This window comes from Macadamia integrifolia, chromosome 2, assembly GCF_013358625.1.
Source record: "Macadamia integrifolia cultivar HAES 741 chromosome 2, SCU_Mint_v3, whole genome shotgun sequence".
Taxonomy (NCBI): domain Eukaryota; kingdom Viridiplantae; phylum Streptophyta; class Magnoliopsida; order Proteales; family Proteaceae; genus Macadamia; species Macadamia integrifolia.
Window position 1 is genome coordinate 17,016,258 of NC_056558.1, and position 20,171 is coordinate 17,036,428.

The following is a 20,171-nucleotide window of genomic DNA, read 5'->3' on the forward strand; positions in this document are numbered from 1 at the left end:
TTTTTTTTTTTTTTCTGGTAAAACGAGATGAAAGATGAAAGATGAAAGATGAGAGATTCATGTTGGAAAAACTTGACATTCATACTCGATTCGCCTTGCCTTCTAGAATACCTAGTAATTCGACGTGGTTCAGTCATAAAAAAAAAAAAAAAATGAAGGGATCACATATCATTGAATTTTATTCTATAACATTAGAAATATATTTAATAATATAAACACATGTGATTAAATGATTCGTTAATAGATCTTATGACGTAATCTCTCTTCGAAGTTAGAAATTTTATCAATGCCGATTTTATTCCGATTTAAAGTAAAAATATAATTATTTACTTGTACTTATTCAACCTTATCCAAACTAAATGGGGTCTTACATGGATCATATTCCTCTTAATCCACTCTTATAAAAAATATACAAGATTTTGGTCCTAAATCATAAGCTATATATGTCATTTTTTACCACTTCTTTTATGATTATCTTGGGCGTACTTTTCTAGTTCTTTTAGTTATTTCAATTGGAAATAAATAACTCCTTATGAATTGGGGTATTCGAAGACTTCCACAGCACATGTTCATGGCACCTTAGATGAGCTTCACGCAACTTATCATAAATAGAGGCAATACCCAGGTGGGACTTTTTTTTTTTTTTTTTTTTTTTTTACCATTCATCCACCGTAACATCCTTATTTCGACCATATAAATTTTGTTTTGAGCTTCAAATGAATACATCAATCACAAAACACTCTAGATGTGACCCTCCATTTCATCCACCATTTTTCAAGTCTATAGAAAATATCATTCATAAACAAAATCGTTTGCCTTTAGCAAGTTAAAAGTTTTTATTCTTCAATATACACTTCTACTTTCATATTTATTCATTTACTTATTCCATCGAATCGGTTACATTGGTAATTAAGTTGGTTTGATTGTATTTTAAAAAATAGGTAGATTTTCCGAGTTAATAGCTACTCAGATAAAATGACTAAATCTTATTTGACTGGCGTTTTGTGACAGAGTCTTGTTATCACTTACCCTAATTTTTTGTTTATCCTTTATTTATTTGTGGTGGCAATCTTGCCTTTCTAGTTTGTCCTTACTTTATTTATGGATCATGCCACTTGCCTTTTTTTTTTTTTTCTTTATCCTTTATTTATGGGTGCATTTTGTTGTATAATGATGTGAGAAGTAATCTTTTTTCAAATGATCATTGTCTTATTCTTAAAAGTTATTTAATATAAAGGTAAGAAATAATTATTCAATATAATTTGAAAATGACTTATCATTATGGCATTATTAAAAGCTTCATATTTTTCAAGTAGAAATGTGAATTGATAGAATTTAACTTCATTTGTTTGCTAAAAGGAAATATACATATGTTAAAGAAGAGATGAAGGATTACAACTAGAATGGCAGAGGTTAATTCAATTCTAGCCCACATGGCTAATTGGTGAGGTATCGAGACCTCTCTAAGGATTCTCCTCATCATTTTAAAAGTTACAAAACAAGTATATAAGTTTCTCAAATCTTGTTTTTAAGCTCATGAAGAGAGGAGAGAGAAAAAAAAAAAAAATGAGAGTACAGTCACAACTTGTTTTTTTACCAACATTGGTTACAACAAGATTTTCCCTTTATTTATTCTCTCTCTTTTTTTATATTTAATATGTGAAAAAGTTTCTCAATCAACCAATTGAATGGAGCATACACCTTCTATTATATGGGGTTTTATTAATTTTTCGTCTTCTTCCCTATTCAAGTGGGCCCATGTTAATGATGTTGTTATTTAGACCACTACTGATGTGGTGTAGGAAATTCCCCTGCACTGACAATGCGGGGAACCCTCTCCCTGAAAAATGTAAAGTCACTATCAAATTTCATATTTGTTAGGGTAATTTACAACGCCACCCCCTAGAGAATGCAATTGTTAGGGAAACTCCCTGCATAGTACCAAATTATACTCAGACTCAGTGCCATAAGTCCCTGTTAAGTGAGTAGTTTAAGTGATTGTTGTACCCTTCTGACTAAAACAAATGTCCAATTCATATTTTTGCCAAGTTCCTCATTACCTTCACTGAAGCAACCGATGATGATAGCTTCTCCCAAGAACATGAGGTTCATGGTTAGCCGTGTTGTCTATGAACATCTTTCCAAACCATCCTCTCACACTTCCTCCTTTCTCTTTCATCTTAGCAACCATTATCCCCTTTCATCTTCCATATACTCTTCATCGTTTTCTTCCCTAAGAAAAACCAATTTCTCTTCGTAGATTATATACAGTTCGCAGAAGCTGGGTTTGTGTCTATGTATGTAAAAAGATCCACTAATGCGCCTTTTTGGTTTTCCTGTAGAGTGAATGAAAAAAAGAGTCTTTCTAGATTGGTTTCAAAAATACTAAAATGCTTTAATTTTTGTCAGCCACATAAAATTAATCACTTAAGACTTTCAACAAGTCATAGTACTGTTCATTATCATGATGATTGTTTTACGAGTGTGATCCCCATATCCAATTTGGTCACCTGATGGCTTGAGATCTATCCAACAATTGCTTTTTGAATTGGTTCTTCTGTTTTCTCCATTTTTTAGAACTTCCACTTTCAACTAAGCAAGCAAAATCAAGAACTTTTTTCTCAGATTAATTAAAACTGACTAAATTAAATAAATCGACCGATCAAACTCCTTATTGGCTTGGTATTGGTTTTGATTTTTAGAGACCTCTATGAACTGAAACAGACTAGAATGATGATGCAACAGTTCTAACCTTTGGATGATTAAAGAATAGTCTCAATTGATTATGTGTCAAATTTCATGCTCAAATTCTATCATATACTCTCTCATTTATTTGGATGCATCATCTTCATAGTCATGAATTTTGCAAGTTAGTCAATGCCAATTTGGGTAAAGGCTTGACCTTTGAGAGTCACTAGTGCAGCCATATCCACTTTGTCACATGACAGATCTTTGTGTTAATCTAGATATCCTCTAAATTGTGCATATTATGAATTATCAATAATATATATATAGTCAAATGACAAATATTTGTGTTAATCTAGATATTTTCTAAATTATGCATATTATTAATAATATATCATATCATACTTCATACTATTATATAAGTGTATGTACTCATACTTTGTGATTAATCTTTCACTTGAGAAAAATACCCTCAACATATCTTTATATACTTAAAAATATATGATTTAAAGTTTTTTTAAAGGTCAATTAGGTAAACATAATTTTCTATATTATAAAAAATAAAATAAATATTTTGACTTTTATCTTTCTCAACTAAAATAGATGAATCTATCAAATTGGGTAAGATTGTCTATGTTTCCTCTATGAAAGCTAACTAATTTCATGTCAAAGATGTCCTACTATATATGCATTTCTTTTTCCTCAGCTTTCCTTCTCTCTCAACTCTTTTTCTTTCTCTCTCTCTCTCTCTCTCTCTCTCTCTCTCTCTCTCATCCCTCTAACGACAACCCTCTCTAACTTTGGCCATGCGTGACTCTTGCAATCCTTTCTTTCTTCCCAACTGCTTTGGTGTGGAGTCCGAATGCAAATGAAGGTTGAGCCTACTTGTGGGTGAGTGTTTGAAATTGTTTCTCGTGTGAGGTGCCTACAAGGAACCCTGTAGGAAAAAGTATTTGAAATTCTGACGAAAGGGATCAATGTCAATACCGATGAGGAAGAGGCTGATGAGGGATTTCAAAAGGTTGCAGCAAGATCCCCATGAGGGGATCAGTGGAGCTCCTCAAGATAATAATATCATGTTGTGGAATGCTGTGATTTTTGGGTGTTTCTTCTTCTCTAATTAGAATCTTGCTTTGGATTCAGCTGTTTCTACCCTTTATTATTTATTTATTTATTTTATTTCTTCTTATTGTTTTAAAATCATTTGACTCAAGAAGGATATATAATTACTCCAACTCATATCTTGGCTACTAAAGCGAAGTAAGACAATGCTGTAGATTTCCTATTTTCGTAGTTGAATATAATTTTTTTGGGAAATAATGCTCCTTGATTACGATAGGCATGAATGATTAATAAAGGGGCACACAAGGACCAATGATGAAAAGCACATAAGCATCAATAAGGGTGCAATAAGTGTGTTATTTGGGAGAAAAAAATCGTCTGCAATTCCGATCTCGTATAATTCCGTGAAATACCACCTTCAGGGGGTGACATGTGTATTGATACCAATGCAATGATCCAGATCTGATTCAAATGCCTCTTCACTGATTTAAGGTTTTATTAGTTATACCAGATCTGGACCATTGTATTAGTATCAATACACGTGTCATCCCCTAAAGGTGGTATTTTACAAAATTGTATAAGATCGAAATTGCAGACGATTTCAACCCATGTTATTTGACCACCCTTTATGTCTGAGCTCAAGGTCTACACGATAAAGAAATGTTCTTTTCCTCTCGTATTATTTATTTATTTATTTATTTATATGACAAATTGGAATCCGATTACTATGATTATAGAAATAAATCAAACCTCCAACATCATCTTACGTATGCAAAATGATAGCTGTGCAATTTGATTTTGGCATTACTTATAAGGACATGTCACATGGTCACCATCCAAGTTGACGAAGCAGAAAAGATAACTCCTATAAGCTACTTTTCGGTGTGGTCATGTTAAGAAAGTGACGATCATAACGTTAATGGTAGTGGGTAGATAATCGAAAAAGTTGAATAGATGTAATTGAATGAAACTAGGGGTAAAACAGAGTCGGATTGGCCGAGTTTTTTAAAACTCTAATCTAACTTTAGGTTTTCAAAATTCAATCTAGGTCCAACCCAAAATTGTCGGGTTTATGTTCAAACCCAACCTTGCTAGGTTCATACAAGCCCAACTCAGCCCAAATTGACCCTATCAAGGCCAAATTGGATTGGGTTGAGTCAGGCTAGGCTGAGTTGGATTGGGTTGGATTGACCCTGGCTTCTGCAATGGTTGGAATAATCTTGATTGACTTGTTTTTTCCATTCATATCATATACCTTAAAAACTTATATAAAAATGAAATGCCAACAGGAGCCCTAAATTCTAATATAAAAATTAAGGGTTAAATTTTGAGCCGGGTTGAATCGATTCAACCCTGACCCAGGGTTGGGGTTTTTTAGCCCTAACCCACCCTCAAGGTCAAAAAACCTAGCCCAAGCCCTGTTTAGGAAGGTAGTGTTGGTGTATGATTTCTTGTATTCCATCAAAGTTTAACCCAGGGAGTACTGGTACAACACCTCAACAGGCAAGACGGTGCAGCGCCTCGAATTTTTTATTTGAGGGCAATTGTGTACTTTTTGGATTAGGGTTTTTTCGCTATATATTTGTAGCGAGGGTTTCTTTATCTGTAGTGCAAGCAATACTGAGAGGTGTGAGGGATGAGCGTTGTAACCCTATTCTCCATTGATAATGAAGCAGAATCTCATCTCACCAGGGATGTAGACAACCTTGTCGAACCTCGTAAATCTATGTGCATTGTTTGTTCTGTTTTTTCTATTATCTTCTACATCGTTTTAGGGTTGCGTTTCTACAGGTAGGCCAAGGCGGATTCGGATTGTCAGGGCCAAACTTTCACCCCTAACAGAAACAATCCTTCTTTGTCCTAAAGGTAATGTACATTTTTAATTAGAAAAAGGTTTTCCTTCAACCATGGCCAAGGGATTTGATTTTCAGATGGTGTTGAGAGAGTATTGTTCATTTCAACATTAATGACCCTAGATGGGTAAACTTCTCTTTAATAAAGCCTAGAGTGAGTAAGGTTAACTACCTTGGGGCATCACATCTTATTAGGCACTCACCTTTTTTTTTTTTTTGGTAAATCATTTGGCGCTCACCAACGAAGCTAAAATACTATAAAACAATCTAATTGATATGGACATGTGAAAATATGCATTTCATATTCGTTTACATATCTTTGTGAATCATCATAAAAATCGGTTCGATTTTGATTTTAAAACTAAGAATTAATTATTAATTGGTTCACTTTTAATTTATACCCATAACATCTTGAGCTGAACTGAAACCTAACCGATAAATTGATTACGAACCGATTAACACCCTTAACTAGGAATAATGTGGTATTGAATTTACGAATCAGAAAACCTGAGGATCACTAAGTTGTGGTTCATAACTGATGTGGACGTGGTTGGTATTTAAATGCTTGAAGCATTTCTTACAGCTGAAAACAGTGTTCAATTTTGTTTAGTAGAGAACAGATTAACTGAGATTGATGTGAAATAGCTGAAGCTTTGGAGTCACATATCTCTAAAAGCCAAGGAGTGGCAAGTGACCAAACTATCTCGCGGGTCTGAGATAGGGCCTTGCGGGCAAGGGAGTCGGCAACATGATTCTGTTCCCTTAGAATATAAGAGAAAGAGCATTCAGATTCAGCTGAAAACAGTGTTCAATTCATACCAAGTATGTTATAACTTGAGTTTAATTGGTGAGTCTAGGAAATAAAGGGAAGTTTTCCACTTTCAAGGAAGGTAAATATTCAGATAGTAAATATTATGATTTTGGGTACTTAATTATCTTCACTTTAATGATAAATCCAAAAGGATTGTGCTCATTTTTTTTAGAACAAAGTTCACAAAGGAAATGGTGGATTAATTTTTTTATTTTTTAAGTTACAAGTACTTGGCAGAATAGGCAGTTTCTTCAAGCTATTAGATGGTGATAATTATCCAGCCCAACCGAGCTCGACACATTCCTTAAATAGGTAGGCCACTGTGCAACGGTACAGGCCCACTACGCCTGACTAGGCCCGACTGAGGCTGGCCCTGCCCAACAGATTAGTTGGGGAAATAAAAATAGTAATAATAATTTACAAGTGAAATTTATTATCCATGTAAAATATATTTCCCCACAAACCAAACACCCAAAAAATTTCCTCTCAAAAGTGAATTTTCCTTTACCTCACATTATTTGCGTTCTCCTTGCAACCAACCATAGCCTAGGAGAGTCCTCTGAAGACTGGAAAACTGTGCCTTATCCAGACTGATTCTTGTGGTCTTCAATGTGTGGAAAATCTGCTATCACAGGTAGTTGTCTTGCAAGACATGTTGTACCTTACTGATGAGAAACTAAAGATACAGAAAACAGAAGAAAGGGGGAGCCTAGATTGTAAATGGAGAAAACCACAATGCGAGGAAGCTGGTGCAACAGTTGAACTCTAGTGCATGTCATGAAGTTTCAACATATTGGAATTGGGAAGCAGTAGTCATAAACAAGGTGTCCAAAGTGATTACTCCTTAACTGAATTGATCAATTTTAGTTGGTCTTTCCAACTGGTGGCCTGTAGTTGAATCTTCTGGCTTAAAGAGTTTGTACAGTTTGAAAAAGTGCCAAGATAGTTGAAACACCCATATGTTGCAAGCCAACTATACTGGAGGAACTCCTGCTAGTGCTTTCCCCTTTAAGAAAGAAGAGAACTTGTTACATTGCTAAACAAATCATTTTTTAGTACTAGTTTGTATGCAACAAGTAAAAAGTTTGACTGTAGCACATGTGAACTTCTCCAAACAGACAGTTTCCTTCAAATAATTAAATGTTCTGTACTAGATGAAATTAACGGATACAGTCTAAATTTACTGATGTGGAATGTGCCTTTTGATAGAATGAAAACTCCAAATTGACAGGATCAGATGTTTGTTCCTAACTGAATCGAATAGTGTTAGATATGATAAATCTCTCTCGCAAGTATGTGAGATTCAAGATTTCCACCTTTATGTGTTAGTTGGGCTACTCAAATGTGATGGAGAACCTAAGGGAAGAAAGGGGAAATCAGAATAGAGAGGGGAAAGAAGCGGAATCACACACTTCACTGGTGTACAAACTCAACATCTTCATTCAATAATAAAAAACCACTCTGGTTTATCCATCGGTTACAGTCAATATATAGGAAAGTAAAGACATAGAATTAGAAGCTTAACTGAAATGGAAACTAGCCTAAACTAGGAAACAACAATAAAAAGGAAACCAAAGCAAGGAAATAAATCCTACTCCTACGTTCAAGTCTGAAAAATAAAAGCATGAAATAAAATACTAAGTAAACTATTAATTTCATTTCCAACCCTTGTTGGACCAAAACCTTGGGTTGAACCAGTTCTTCTTGGCTCTTGGCTTCAAAAGCCGATTATGCTGGTCCAACCAGGAAAGGCCAGCCGTATCGACATCAACTCTCCTCCTTTGAAAAGAACTCGACTCCGTCGAGTTAGGGAAAGGACAGAGGAGACCATCTGAAGGAATACGCTGAATGAGGAACGATCCCACCATCTTCTTGAACTTAATTTCAGGGAGATCTTTGGCAGGATGAAACTTCATAGTCTTGTTGGAATGCTTGAAAGCATAGGTATTAGCATAGCCACAATGCTATACTTTTTTGACAAACAACCAAGGTTGACCAAGAAGGATATGGCACACCTTCAGAGGGAGGACATCACATTTGATTGTATCCTTAAATCCACCAATAGAATATATGACGAAGCACTTATCTGTGATTTTGAGATTAGTGTTGTTCACCCAAGCAACCTTGTAAGGATTTGGATGTGGTTCTGTATTCAATCCAAGCTTACGAACAGCGTCTTCAGAGACAACATTAGTGCAACTACCTCCATCAATGACCAAGGTTAACAACTAGTCATTGCACTTCACACGAGTCTGGAAAATATTATTGTGGCACCAATCTTCATTATCATTGGCTTTCTGAGTGGTCAACAAATGACGAATGACATAAAAAAGGTGTTGGTCTTCATCACTGAGATGTCATTGACTTCACCTAGTGCACGCTCTTCTCTTACATCAACTGTGTCAGAACCAAGTTGCTCTTCAGGAATATATGGTACAAGAGGATCCTTATCAATAAAAGCAACCAAACGGCTGGGACATTGAGCACTGATATGTCCAAATCCATGGCATGAGTAGCATTGAAATGTAAATTTTGAAGAATCAGAAGGTTTATCTGAACCACGCCGAGGGGGTGAGTATGGAAGAGTAGGCCGTGAAGATGACATTTCAGAAACATGTCGAGATGGAGAATACGGCTGACTAGGTCGTGAAGAGGCCATAGATGTAGTACTAGCCTGTGGTTTGCTAGATGACCTTTCTTGGGTAGGAGGCTGTTGCAGAATGGAACTAGTACCTCGAGGAAAAGTATTTGCAAAATTTCTCCAATTGTATGGGCGTTTCAGACTTTCCTTAACTTGATACGCTACTTGCACAACATCTTCCATGGTAGGCAGTCAACTAGATGCAAGGGCAGCACTAAGTTGAGGGTGCAAACCATTACGAAATTGTGCCACTAAGACTTCTTCATCCCACTCAAAATCAGAATGAGTGGCCGAATAATAAAATCTCGTAGCATATTCTTCAACGGTCAAATTCTCCTGTTTCAAATGTGCAAACCTGAGATGCATGCGTTGCTTGTAATAAAAAAGCAGGAATCTCCGGTTCATGACTTCATGCATTTCAACCCAAGTAGTGACTAAACCAATGCCTCGGGTTCGGTTTTGTTGTTGTTGCTTGATCCACCAAACTCGGGCCATACCTTTTAGTTTGGCCTCTGCAAATAAGATCTTTCGAGCCTCAGTCAACCCGTACCATCTGAATAATGTATCTAAGATGTGAATCCAGTCAAGATACAGTTCTGAATTGTTGTCTCCATAAAAATCAAGGACATCCAATTTTGCTGTTCTTTCTACTCCATCATCATGTCTACCAGTTCCATATGGTGGTGGAGGTGGTGGTGGTGGTGGTGGTGGTGTATGAAGTGGTGGCGGTGGTGGTAGTGATACTGACGGATCCTGTGGAGTGGTGTTGGAAAAATATATTGAATGGGACTCTTTTCTTTATCCGCTGCCACCAAACGATCAATAGAAACTTGCATGGATCCCATAGAAACTTACATAGATTCCACCATTGTGTTAAGGGACGTGACCATGGTAGTGAGAGCATCAATTTTTGTATCCGTTTCTCCTTTATAAGAGTTCAACTGTTGAACAACTTCACTATTGGCTACCATAGTGATGATTAACAAAATAGCGCTCAAAGAGTAATGGCAAAATAGCAAATAAATAGAAACTTAAAGGAGAATAGCAGAATGGTAATTATCTCTTTGTGTGTGTATGTGTGTGTGTTTTTTTTTTTTTTTTTAAGGGAGGGCAGAATTGTAATTTTCTTAGAAGTTCAAATTAAACCACAAAGGATGTCACGTGTAGGAGGCAGGGGTACAATTGGAATTAAGAGAGAATATAGCATAGAAAGAGATAATTGATAATGGGAAGGGTAGTATGGGAAATAAACAAAAATAAGTAAAGTGGGGTAATAAGGAAAAGAGAAAAAAAAAAATAGAAAGAATAAAAGTGATTTGGGTTTGGTAAGGTACCGTAAACCGACAAACTAGAGACTTTGCGATGGAACCAGAGGACATCGGTGACGGAAGGGGAAGACGTTTGGATGAACAACGGTGAGGTTGAGTCTTCGAAGGTGACTGCAGCGAGAGCTCCAGAACAGGTAGGAGTCTCGTGTCTCACTCTCTTCTCTGATTCTTCTTCTTCTTCGACTTCTATTTCGCTGCACCTTCTTCTTTATTCTTCTTCTTCTCATCGCCTTCTTCTTTCTTTTCTTTTTTTTTTTTTTGTTACTCAAACCCTGCAAAAAAGACTTTCCGACTTCTCTGTTTTACAACAGAAACTCTTTTTTTTTTTTTTTTTTTTTTTTTGTGTTCTCTGTTGCTGTCGTTTGGCAGCAAGAGATGAAAGGAGGGAAGAGAGAGGTCGCACAATGGGTGGGGTTGGGGTTTCGGTTGACTTCTCCAACAGTGACTTTTTTTTTTCTCAATTTCTGTAGAACCGAAACAGAGAAAGGGGAAAGGGAAGAAGAAAGATAGGGAAGGAATAGGATCCTTTGGCTCTGATACCAAGTTGATGGAGAACCTTAGGGAAGAAGGGGGAAATCATAATAGAGAGGAGAAAGAAGCAGAATCACACACTACACTGGTGCACAAACTCAACATCTTCATTCAATAATAAAAAATCACTCTGGTTTGTCCATCGGTTACAATCAATATATAAGAAAGTAAAGACATAATTAGAAACTTAGCTGAAATGGAAACTAACCTAAACTAGGAAACAACCATAAAAAGGAAACCAAAGCAAGGAAATAAATCCTACTCCTATGTTCAAGTCTGGAAAGTAAAAACATGAAATAAAATGCTAAGTAAACTATTAATTTTATTTCCAGCCCTTGTTGGACCAAAACCCTAGGCTGAGTTCTTCTTGGCTCTTGGCTTCCAAAATCAATTATGTTGGTCCAACCAGGAAAGGTCAGCCGTATCTGCATCAAGATGATGTGCGGGAGCTCGAGTAGACTGTGCAGCAGCTGGATGAGGACACCGCAACCCTAGCCACGAGGCCATTTTCATACCTTTCTTCTGGAGGACAATATGTGATACAAAATTATGCTATTTTTCTATGCTTAGAAAATTTGATGGGTGCCTTATTGATAGTGTAGGCTGCAAAATTTCATTGCAAGCTCAAATCGTTTTGTGTTAGTTTATGTCAAGTTCATTTATATGTGAGCTAACAGGGCATGTACCTTGAATGGAATGTACATACGAATTTTAAACTTCATGGATTCAGAAATTAGAAAGAAAAAATACATGAAACTAGCATGGTCCCATATAAGCATCATAGTTAAGTTCGGATAAGAGACCTATATTCAGTGTCATTCTTCAACATGATCACCATCATATAGACGAGGCCAAGTGTCTCACTAGAAATCCTTTGCATGCTTCATTAGCAGACTGGATCATCTCAGTGTTGGAATATATGTTATTTGATTGCCAGTGACAAATCAATTGCTATCACAGTTCACTTGTACAGAGCTGCATCCTGGTGTTTTCCTCTCGCCCTTCCTCCCTGAAACAGACCTTAGCTTAGACGCCTCATCCCATCTCCCACATCCTGCATATATATTAGCCAAGAGCACATGATATTCTACATTATCAGGCTCTAGCTCAAGCAGTCTCCTAAATGCAAACTCAGCAATGCTAGCATTTCCTTTCGCTCTGCATGCAGAGAGCAGGGCTCCCCATACATTTGCATCTGGCTCAACCTGCATTGTTTTGATAAGATTGCATGCCTCGTCCACAAGGCCTGCTCGACCCAGAAGATCTACCATGCACGCATAGTGCTTTGTTTTGGGTAACAATTTGTATGTTTGCACCATTGATGCGAAATGTTCCAGCCCTTCATGAACAAGGCCCGAATGACTACAGGCAGATAAAACGCTAACGAATGCAGTTTCATCAGGCACAAAACCATTTTGCTTCATCTGCCCAAGAAGATCAAGTGCTTTAGAACCAAGCCCATGATGCCCATACGCTGCAATCAGTGTACTCCATGCTATCATATTCGGATTGTCAATCTCGTCAAATACCATTTGTGCAGCACTTATGCTTCCACATTTTGCGTACAAGTCTACCAAAGCTGTTCCAACCAGCAGTTGGATTTGGGCCCCAACTCGAATGATGTAGCCATGCATCATCTCTCCAAAACCCAGTGAACCAAGTTGCGCAGAGGCTTGAAGAGCGCTTGCTGTAATAATGACATCTGGTTTAAGATGTGCCACTTTCATCATTTGTTGAAATAGCAAAAGTGCTTCGTGGGCATATCCATTCTGTGAATATCCACTAACCATTGCAGTCCAGGAAATCAAACTCCTTTCGGGGATCCTGTCGAACAAACTACGGGCTGTCACAACATCTCCACCTTTTGCGTACATATCAAGGATCGCCGTCTCCACTTCCACATAGAAATCCAAGCCTGACTTTGTTACGAAAGCATGTATTGAATGATGACAAGCTGGAATCAGGCAAAGAACTGTAACCCAGTTGGGTTTATCATCCCCAATTCTCATTTCTCTGAAAATACTCAGGGCCTCCATATGATTTCCCGAATCAACATAACCAGAAATCATGGAAGTCCAAGTGACGACATCCCGTTCCAGCATTCCGTCGAAAATCTTACGTGCGATGTTGACCTCATCAAATTCCAAATACATTTCAATCAAAGCAGTTGCCACATGGAGATTACTCAACAGCCCAGTTTGATTTGCTAGACTGTGCATTCTCTTTCCTTCTTCGAGGGAGTGTAGAAAAGCAAAGGCCTTTATCACAAAGGGGAGAGTGTAACTATCAGGTTCAACTCTTTCCTCTTCCATCTGCCTGTATAACTGGGTGATCTCCAACCACAATCCATTCCCGCTACAAGCCCGTATAATTGCGTTCCAGAGGAAAACGGTCTTCTTGGGGACCGACCCAAAGACCAGGTGGGCGGCATGGATGTTTCCTGTCTTGGCATAGGACTTGACGAGATGGGTTGCGCAGAAACTGTTTTGAGAAGATCCTTCAACGAGGACACGGGCATGAACTTGCTCGATAGTGCGAATTCCTGGGTGGCATTGAAGAATGCGAGTGTAGGAGTTGCAGACATGTGAATCTGTTGTACAAAGTCGACGAACGTGTGTAAATGATGGTGGGAGCGTGGACCTTAGGAGATTGAGAAACCCAGCTCTTTGGGTGATCAGTGGAAGCATAAGAAGCAGAAAGCTTTGTATTCACCTCTTCAGTTACAAGTAGCTCATGCTAGACCAATAATACAAAGACATTAACCTAGTTTTAACCCCTCTGAATTAGGGTTTAATTGCAATGCTGTTGTGGGCTCGGGCCTAATCAGTCTTACACAACAGCGACTGACCAATTACCAAAATGGTCTGCAAACCCAAAATCTTGATCAATGGCTCATCAGTCAGTCGGTACTGGGCATTAGTCGCCTTTGAGTCTTCCATGAGTTTGACGGAGAAAAACTCGCTGGAAGGAGAAAGTGCCAAAGTGAACAAACTACTCGACAAGCAAAAGGCTGATAGAAGGCCAAAGCCGGAGCAACCAAAAGAAAATTGATACTTGATCCATTGTAAGCGATTAAAGGTGGGAGGGGGGGGGGAAGGGAAGACAAATTGAGAGAGAGAATTCAGACCTTGAGGACGGGAATTTGAGCACAGTAGTCGAGACGACCCCCATCTGCAAAAGAACCCTGAATATATCTCTAATGTTGGTCCTAAAGTGCCCACAAAGAAGTTCTCCATGGTAGGATGTCCAAATTTCTTGAGCACAAAAACCCAGCTAAAATTTGGATCTGGAAGGAAGGATGTCCAAAAAACAAAAGCGTAAAATTAGTGGCAATAGGACAAAAAAGAACAAGGTATTGAGTAACATTGGTTTCTAGTTTCTCAAATTAGTTGAAGGAAAGGACAGGTTGAGTTTGACCGAATAATTCTGCATCATGCAACGATTTGGAGTGGTATTTTGAAATTTAAAGCTGTGATTTGAAGGCATTCCCATCCTCAGATTGCAGAATGCATTCTTGACCAATAATTATAGACTAAAGCGCATTCCTGGTTTTAGAATGCATGTTAGCATTTCATCGAACAACTCATATGCAATCCTCAAGAGTAAGTTGCCCTTTGTTCTTCCGCCACAACTTCGACCACAAACCAATAAAGATTCATTCAACAAACTGAATTCTACAATTACCATGAAAATTCGTAAGAGGGTGTAATTTGCAAGGTACAATAAAAAATTCAGCAATCAATTGACACATAGAATGCTTGTTCATACACATTGTTTTAGTTGTTTCTTCTGTTTCTCAGTAGAAAGAAACTACACGACGTTCACACTTCAGCAACAAAATAATTATAAATGAAACAAAGAAGTCAAAAACCAAATCGTTTTCAATTTCAACTTATTTAGTTGAAATATTGAAGATAAACAGATACGATAAGACTCACTGTCTCCTTTCTTTGCGACGATCCACTGCAACCCATCTTGTTGTTTTAGCAGAATCAGATCAACAGGAATCAAGGAAACACACACTCCATTACCCCCATGTATCCCAATACTTTTTGATAGTGTGGTTCGAAAAGATAAAGAGGGAGTGAATTTTTTTTTTTTTTTTTTTTGGGGGTAAAGGGAGAGGGAGGAAATTTCAACTACTTGACTTGGTGGATCTATCTTGAGACCAAGTGGGTCGACCAAATCTATCGTTTCGGCCACTACTGTTTATTGGATTTCTTTTTTCTTTCTAATTTTATCCCTGTATTAGCAATTGTTCAACCCTATTACTTGTTCTACGAAAAAAAAATAAAAAACCCTATTGTTTTTTAGGAATGAGACCCTCTCAAGTGCTTCAAGTCCTCCCACGCATATCAAACGATTGGGAGACACTTTGGGTGTAATTTAGATCTCCTAGTCATTGGGACATCCAACAAGACATGGTTGGAAGGACTTGGACATACATCCCAACATATGGTTGAACACCCCAGGTCCTTCCAACCATAACCATTGGATCCATGTTGGGTGTTCCAACGGTTGGAGATGATCTGAGTCCATTAGAGTGTGTGCCCTATTATTATTTGTTGCTTGAATTTTTATTTGGGACTAGCTTACTGAGAGCAATTTTGTACTTTTTGGTAAAGTTTGTCACTATATATTTGTAATGAAGTTTTACTTTCTCTGTGAGCAAGCTAAGAGATGTGAGAACAAGCATTGTAACCCTATTTTCCAATTGGTAGTGAAATAGAGTTTCATCTCAAGGATAACATAGGCAATCTTGTCAAACCTCAAAATTTTGTGTGTATTGTTTGTTTTTATTTTTCAATTATTTTTTGCATCATTTTATGATTGTGTTTCTACACCATCAATTGTCCAATATGCTTTGGAGGGGCTGACACTTGAGTTGGGGCACGCTCATGTGTAAGGAGAAGCCCCATAAAATGGACTACCTCTTGAAAGCAGTCCACAAATGACTTGACTTGATTTGGATCAATACAATCTTAAGGAACTTTTAAAGCGTTATTTCTTTTATTTTTTCTGGGGCAAGGTGGGGCTACATGTTAGAGATGGAAAAATCGGATCAATCCTTGTATGGAAACTAGAACTATGGATGTACAAGTCCCACTCAAGCTAGTTGGGGCTTTGCTTCTTATAGCCAGCCCGTATTGCCTCCCTTTATTTGCTTCCCTCCTTCTAGTTGATTTATGATCATTCTCTAGTGCCATGTTGGTTCTCACCTTCTCCACTCTCTATGGTGGAGAAAGCTCTTCAAGCTTAGGGCTGATCAAGTCTCTAGACTATTTCAGATTCCATATCAATTTTAATTCAAATTGGATTGGATTCGACCGGATTGATCTATAATCCAATTTCATATTTTTAAACCTAGTATATATTGAAATGAGTGGATAATTGAAAAAAAAAAAAAAAAAAAAAAAAACGAAAATTACACTTCTTCCTTGTAGTTTGTCGAAATTACATGTGGGTCAAAGGATTTGAGCGATTTACGTCCCCCTCCCATGAAGTTTGAAAGATTCTTACAATTAGGTCCAATTCGATAGTCACTGTTAATTTTAAACTGTTAGTTAGTGACTTCATCATTTTAATGCCGAAAACACCCTTATAAAAAAGTGAAGTTACTATTATACCATTCACTTAAAATCAACAAAAGAGGAAAACCCAAAATCATCCCTTCATTCTTCTTCAACCTTCGACTGCAACCTCCACTAGGTCAGAGATGGAGAACAAATCCAGTTGAAGCTAACTTGTGGGGAGCGGAGAACATAGGAACCATACAACTCTGGCGAGGTTCATATTCACACCGACGAACTTTTGTAAGTGAACCCCTCCCCTGTACTTGATATGTTATGTGTTTGGGGATGAATCCAGGGTTTTGGGCATTTGTTGGTGAAGAAGTTGCATCACATGTTATTTCACCATGTCTCGCTTTCATACTGCCGTCTTCTCTTTGCATTGAAATATCCCTTTTCCATTTCTTTTTGTCTTCCATCAGGAGCCGAGACCGAAGCCTCTCTCTCTCTCTCTCTCTCTCTCTCTCTCTCTCTCTCTCTCTCTCTCTCTCTCGTATGAAGGAGGAGTCATGGTGTTTGTTTGTATTGATTAGAATTTTTTGGAGGACGAGGAGGACTCGAGACCAAGAGAGGTAATTCTACTTCTTCTTGATTTCCTCTGCAAATTACAATCTTAAAAAAATCGGTTCAATTCCTTCTTAGCATTTTGTTTCCAAATTTGATTAAATTGTTTCACTATCAAGAACTTGATTTTCTAAATCCTTTTACAGAAACTAAGATTTGTCTCATTTCCTTTACTTTCTCGAGGAGTATAGGTTGTACTCTGTTTTTCTAGCTTTTTTTTTTCTTCCTCATAATCGATTGGTTGTTCTAATGATCCAACCATCTGATCCACCACAATTTCAGGTATTGTTGGTATGTTTCTAAGGAACGTTGTGATATATATATTTGGTGTCAATTAGACATCAGGATATTTTGCTATTTGAAATCACCTAGTTTCTGTCTTGGTTTGGCTTTTGCACAAAGCATTCCCTAAGTAGTCTTGGATTCGTTTAATTAACTTTACAGTCCTTATGAGAGAAACTGCTATGATGCCATCAGCGACGGCTATGAGCTACAATTCGTGGATTTTTGTTGGGATGATTTTCAATTTCTTTGTATTCATGTACCAGAAGAAATGGTGGTAATAAAGTATTTTGTTGTATAAAAGGGTATAATGATTTTTTCATACCAAGATCATCTCCTCTAAATGGGTAATAAAGTCTTTTGTTGTATTTAAGTAACAGTATATTCACACCGTCAATGTTAGAGGGGGTGTAAATCACTCAAACCTTTAGACCCACATTTAATTTTGACAAACTATAGGGGAGGGGACGCAATTTCCCAAAAAGAAAAGTACTTAAATGGAAGTGGCTCGTTTGGCCACCAACCATAGTTAGCAAATTCGGATTCGGGAATTATTCGGACGGAGAATTATTCGGAATAATTCGGACGATTAATTTAAGGATTCGGTCAAAAAAGCGGTCAAAAAATCTTATTGGGGTTTTTAAAAAAAAAAAATTTGTTTTTTTATTTTTTTATTTTTTATTTTTGGTTTTTTTTTTTAAATAATGTTTAAATGGACCGAATAATTCGGTTTAATTCGGATTCGGTCCGAATTATTCGCGATTTATATTCATTTTGGAAAAAGTCGCGAATTTTAAAGAATTTTATTTTTAATTCGGATTCGGTCCGAATTTTTGATAAAATTCTTTAAAATTCGGTTCGGCCGAATAATTCGCGAATTATTCGGCCGAATTGATAACTATGCCACCAACTGATGTGGTCGGACCGTTTGGCCACCAACTGACAGGATCAGACCGTCTGAAAACTCCACTGAAAGCCTTGCGTGGGCGCCGACACGGACCTCTCTTAATTTTTTTGCGCGTTTATCCCTACCCTCGCTCTGCGGGCCCCGGAAGTTTATATTTACCAGTTAGTCGCTCACAACTCACTATGACCAAAATAGAAGAAATTGGAGGCTATTGAAATGAAAGCAGTGATTCTCTTACAGTCTCTATCTCCTCTCAGAGTCCTTAGTACTCTGCCTTTCGAGAGAACTGAAAAATAGTAGTGGAATAGATTGCGAAGATCAGATCTAGATCCGGGCTACTTAGAACTCCTACTTCGTGAAGCAGTTTCATCTTAAATCCTTCTTTATGATCACTGGTGAGTTAATGGAAAAACCCTTGTATATGACGTTGAAATCATGCATTTTTTCTTTTATTTCGATTCTCTCATTGCATGTTTCCATTGATCTGCTGATTCCGTTCTCTTTTTACTGAGTTTCCTGTTCAAATTTGCTTACGGACGTGTTTTGCATATGGGATTCTATAGATTTAGCTGTTTAGGCTTGTAGATTTGTTGGGAGTTGTTTGAATTTATTCTTTTCATGAATATGTGTTTCGAATTTCCGAGCTGAATTGCTTTATTGTTCAATGAGGTTCAGAGATTGTGATAAATTTATCGCAAAAGTGTCGTATCCATTATTAGAATTCAGCTTTCTAATTTAGAGTTCGCATTTTTCCTTTTTATTTTCTTTGGGAACTTTGATGATCTTTTCGGACTCATGTTCACTTTTTTCCTTTTTTGAACTCTGAAGCTATAAGCATGTTTGAATTGACTCTTCTCAATCTAATTTTTAAGCTTTCAGCCGGATTAAACCCACAATTTTGGGATGCATGGATCTGGGATAATTTGATTTTATACTTTTTATTAATTTTCTCATATTTATTACTGTATAGTTCGATTCTATTTTGCCATTTAGGTCATTTATGGCATTTATCTCATAGCTTTGAAGTACTAATTTGGTACGGTTGGAATAGGAATTAATGCCTGTTAGTTTGTCTGGAGGTTTGGACTATTTTCATGTGTTTTATAGATGTAGACAGCTCAGATCTGATTCCACGTTTTCCTCCCTTCCCCAATTTTCTTCACTTTTCGAGCAGCTTAAATTCTTGTGGGTTGATCACTACTTAGACCAGCAGCCATGTCCCGAAGGCCAGTAAATCCCTCCAGACGCACTGCAGACAGTGGCAGTATTCCATTTGTGAACTCATTGCATCAGAAATCACGCTCTTCACCTTTGCTATCAATTGGGCTCGTCCTTGTGGTATTCTTATTTATGCTTTCAGTTATTTCTTTCATTTAATTTAATTTTTCTTGTAATATATCTCTGTAGGTAATTGCTATCTACATGGAATTACAACTGTGGGGAAAGTCATTACTTATCAATGTTTGCCTTTTCTAAATATCCAGTGTCAGCAGAAATTCACTTATTGGGATGGGCTTTTATGGTCTGACTTTGGTATTGTTTTGATTTTCAGGGCGCCTTCCTTCTTATTGGCTATTCTTATAGTGGCTCAGGTTTGTATGGGGTTTGGTTACATGCATTTTCCATTACAGTCCAAAGGCTTATAAACTAAAATACATTGATAAAAGAAGAATAAGTTTTCAGTTAAGGATGATATTCTATATGCTCTTGGAAAGTAATGGGAAAGTTAACTTCATGCTTCCTTAGTTAACAAGGGGAACAAACTATGGCTGCTGCTCTACATTTAGCATACATATTTTGTCCTCATGCTATTGGGCTGGGATTAATTCTTATGAGTTTTTGTATTATAGGTGGACTTGGTGGAGGTAGAGAAGCTCTTATCAAGGCTGAAAGTGAGTTCGTTCATTTTTTTTTTTTTTTGGGGGGGGGGGGGGGGG

At 37.3% G+C, this 20,171-nt stretch overlaps 2 protein-coding genes across 7 annotated transcripts in view; one reads left to right on the forward strand and one right to left on the reverse strand.

Moving 5' to 3' along the window:
* Positions 1-6,804: 6,804 nt before the first annotated feature.
* On the reverse strand, positions 6,805-15,205 carry LOC122070127 (pentatricopeptide repeat-containing protein At3g12770-like). Of its 6 annotated transcripts, none has more exons than XR_006137673.1 (3): positions 14,039-15,205; positions 11,715-13,872; positions 6,805-7,417 (listed from the first exon to the last, which is right to left on the reverse strand). XR_006137673.1 is itself a non-coding variant. In XM_042634246.1 (3 exons), the coding sequence occupies exon 3, from the start codon at positions 13,596-13,598 to the stop codon at positions 11,856-11,858; it is 1,743 nt and encodes a 580-aa protein (XP_042490180.1). In that variant the 5' UTR covers positions 13,599-13,872; positions 14,039-14,197; positions 14,850-15,205; the 3' UTR covers positions 10,998-11,855. The 6 variants fall into 6 exon arrangements, 5 of the variants coding, with proteins under 5 accessions (XP_042490180.1, XP_042490202.1, XP_042490187.1 ...); XM_042634246.1 differs by lacking the exon at positions 6,805-7,417 and having other exon boundaries at positions 10,998-13,872; positions 14,039-14,197; positions 14,850-15,205; XM_042634268.1 differs by lacking the exon at positions 6,805-7,417 and having other exon boundaries at positions 10,998-13,872; positions 14,039-14,542; positions 14,850-15,205.
* A 3,196-nt stretch (positions 15,206-18,401) lies between these two features.
* Positions 18,402-20,171, forward strand: part of LOC122067295 (probable pectin methylesterase CGR3) — a 14,323-nt gene continuing 12,553 nt past the window's right edge. Inside the window, exons 1-4 of the mRNA XM_042631129.1 lie at positions 18,402-18,629; positions 19,409-19,572; positions 19,787-19,826; positions 20,085-20,126. Of these exons, the coding sequence (XP_042487063.1) occupies positions 19,450-19,572; positions 19,787-19,826; positions 20,085-20,126 (205 nt within the window). The 5' untranslated portion in view covers positions 18,402-18,629; positions 19,409-19,449. The remainder of the gene's footprint in view (positions 18,630-19,408; positions 19,573-19,786; positions 19,827-20,084; positions 20,127-20,171) is intronic.

Coding starts and splice junctions, on each gene's coding strand:
- LOC122070127 (XM_042634246.1), bottom strand. CDS start 13,598: ATGCTTCCACTGATCACCCAAAGAGCTGGGTTTCTCAATCTCCTAAGG.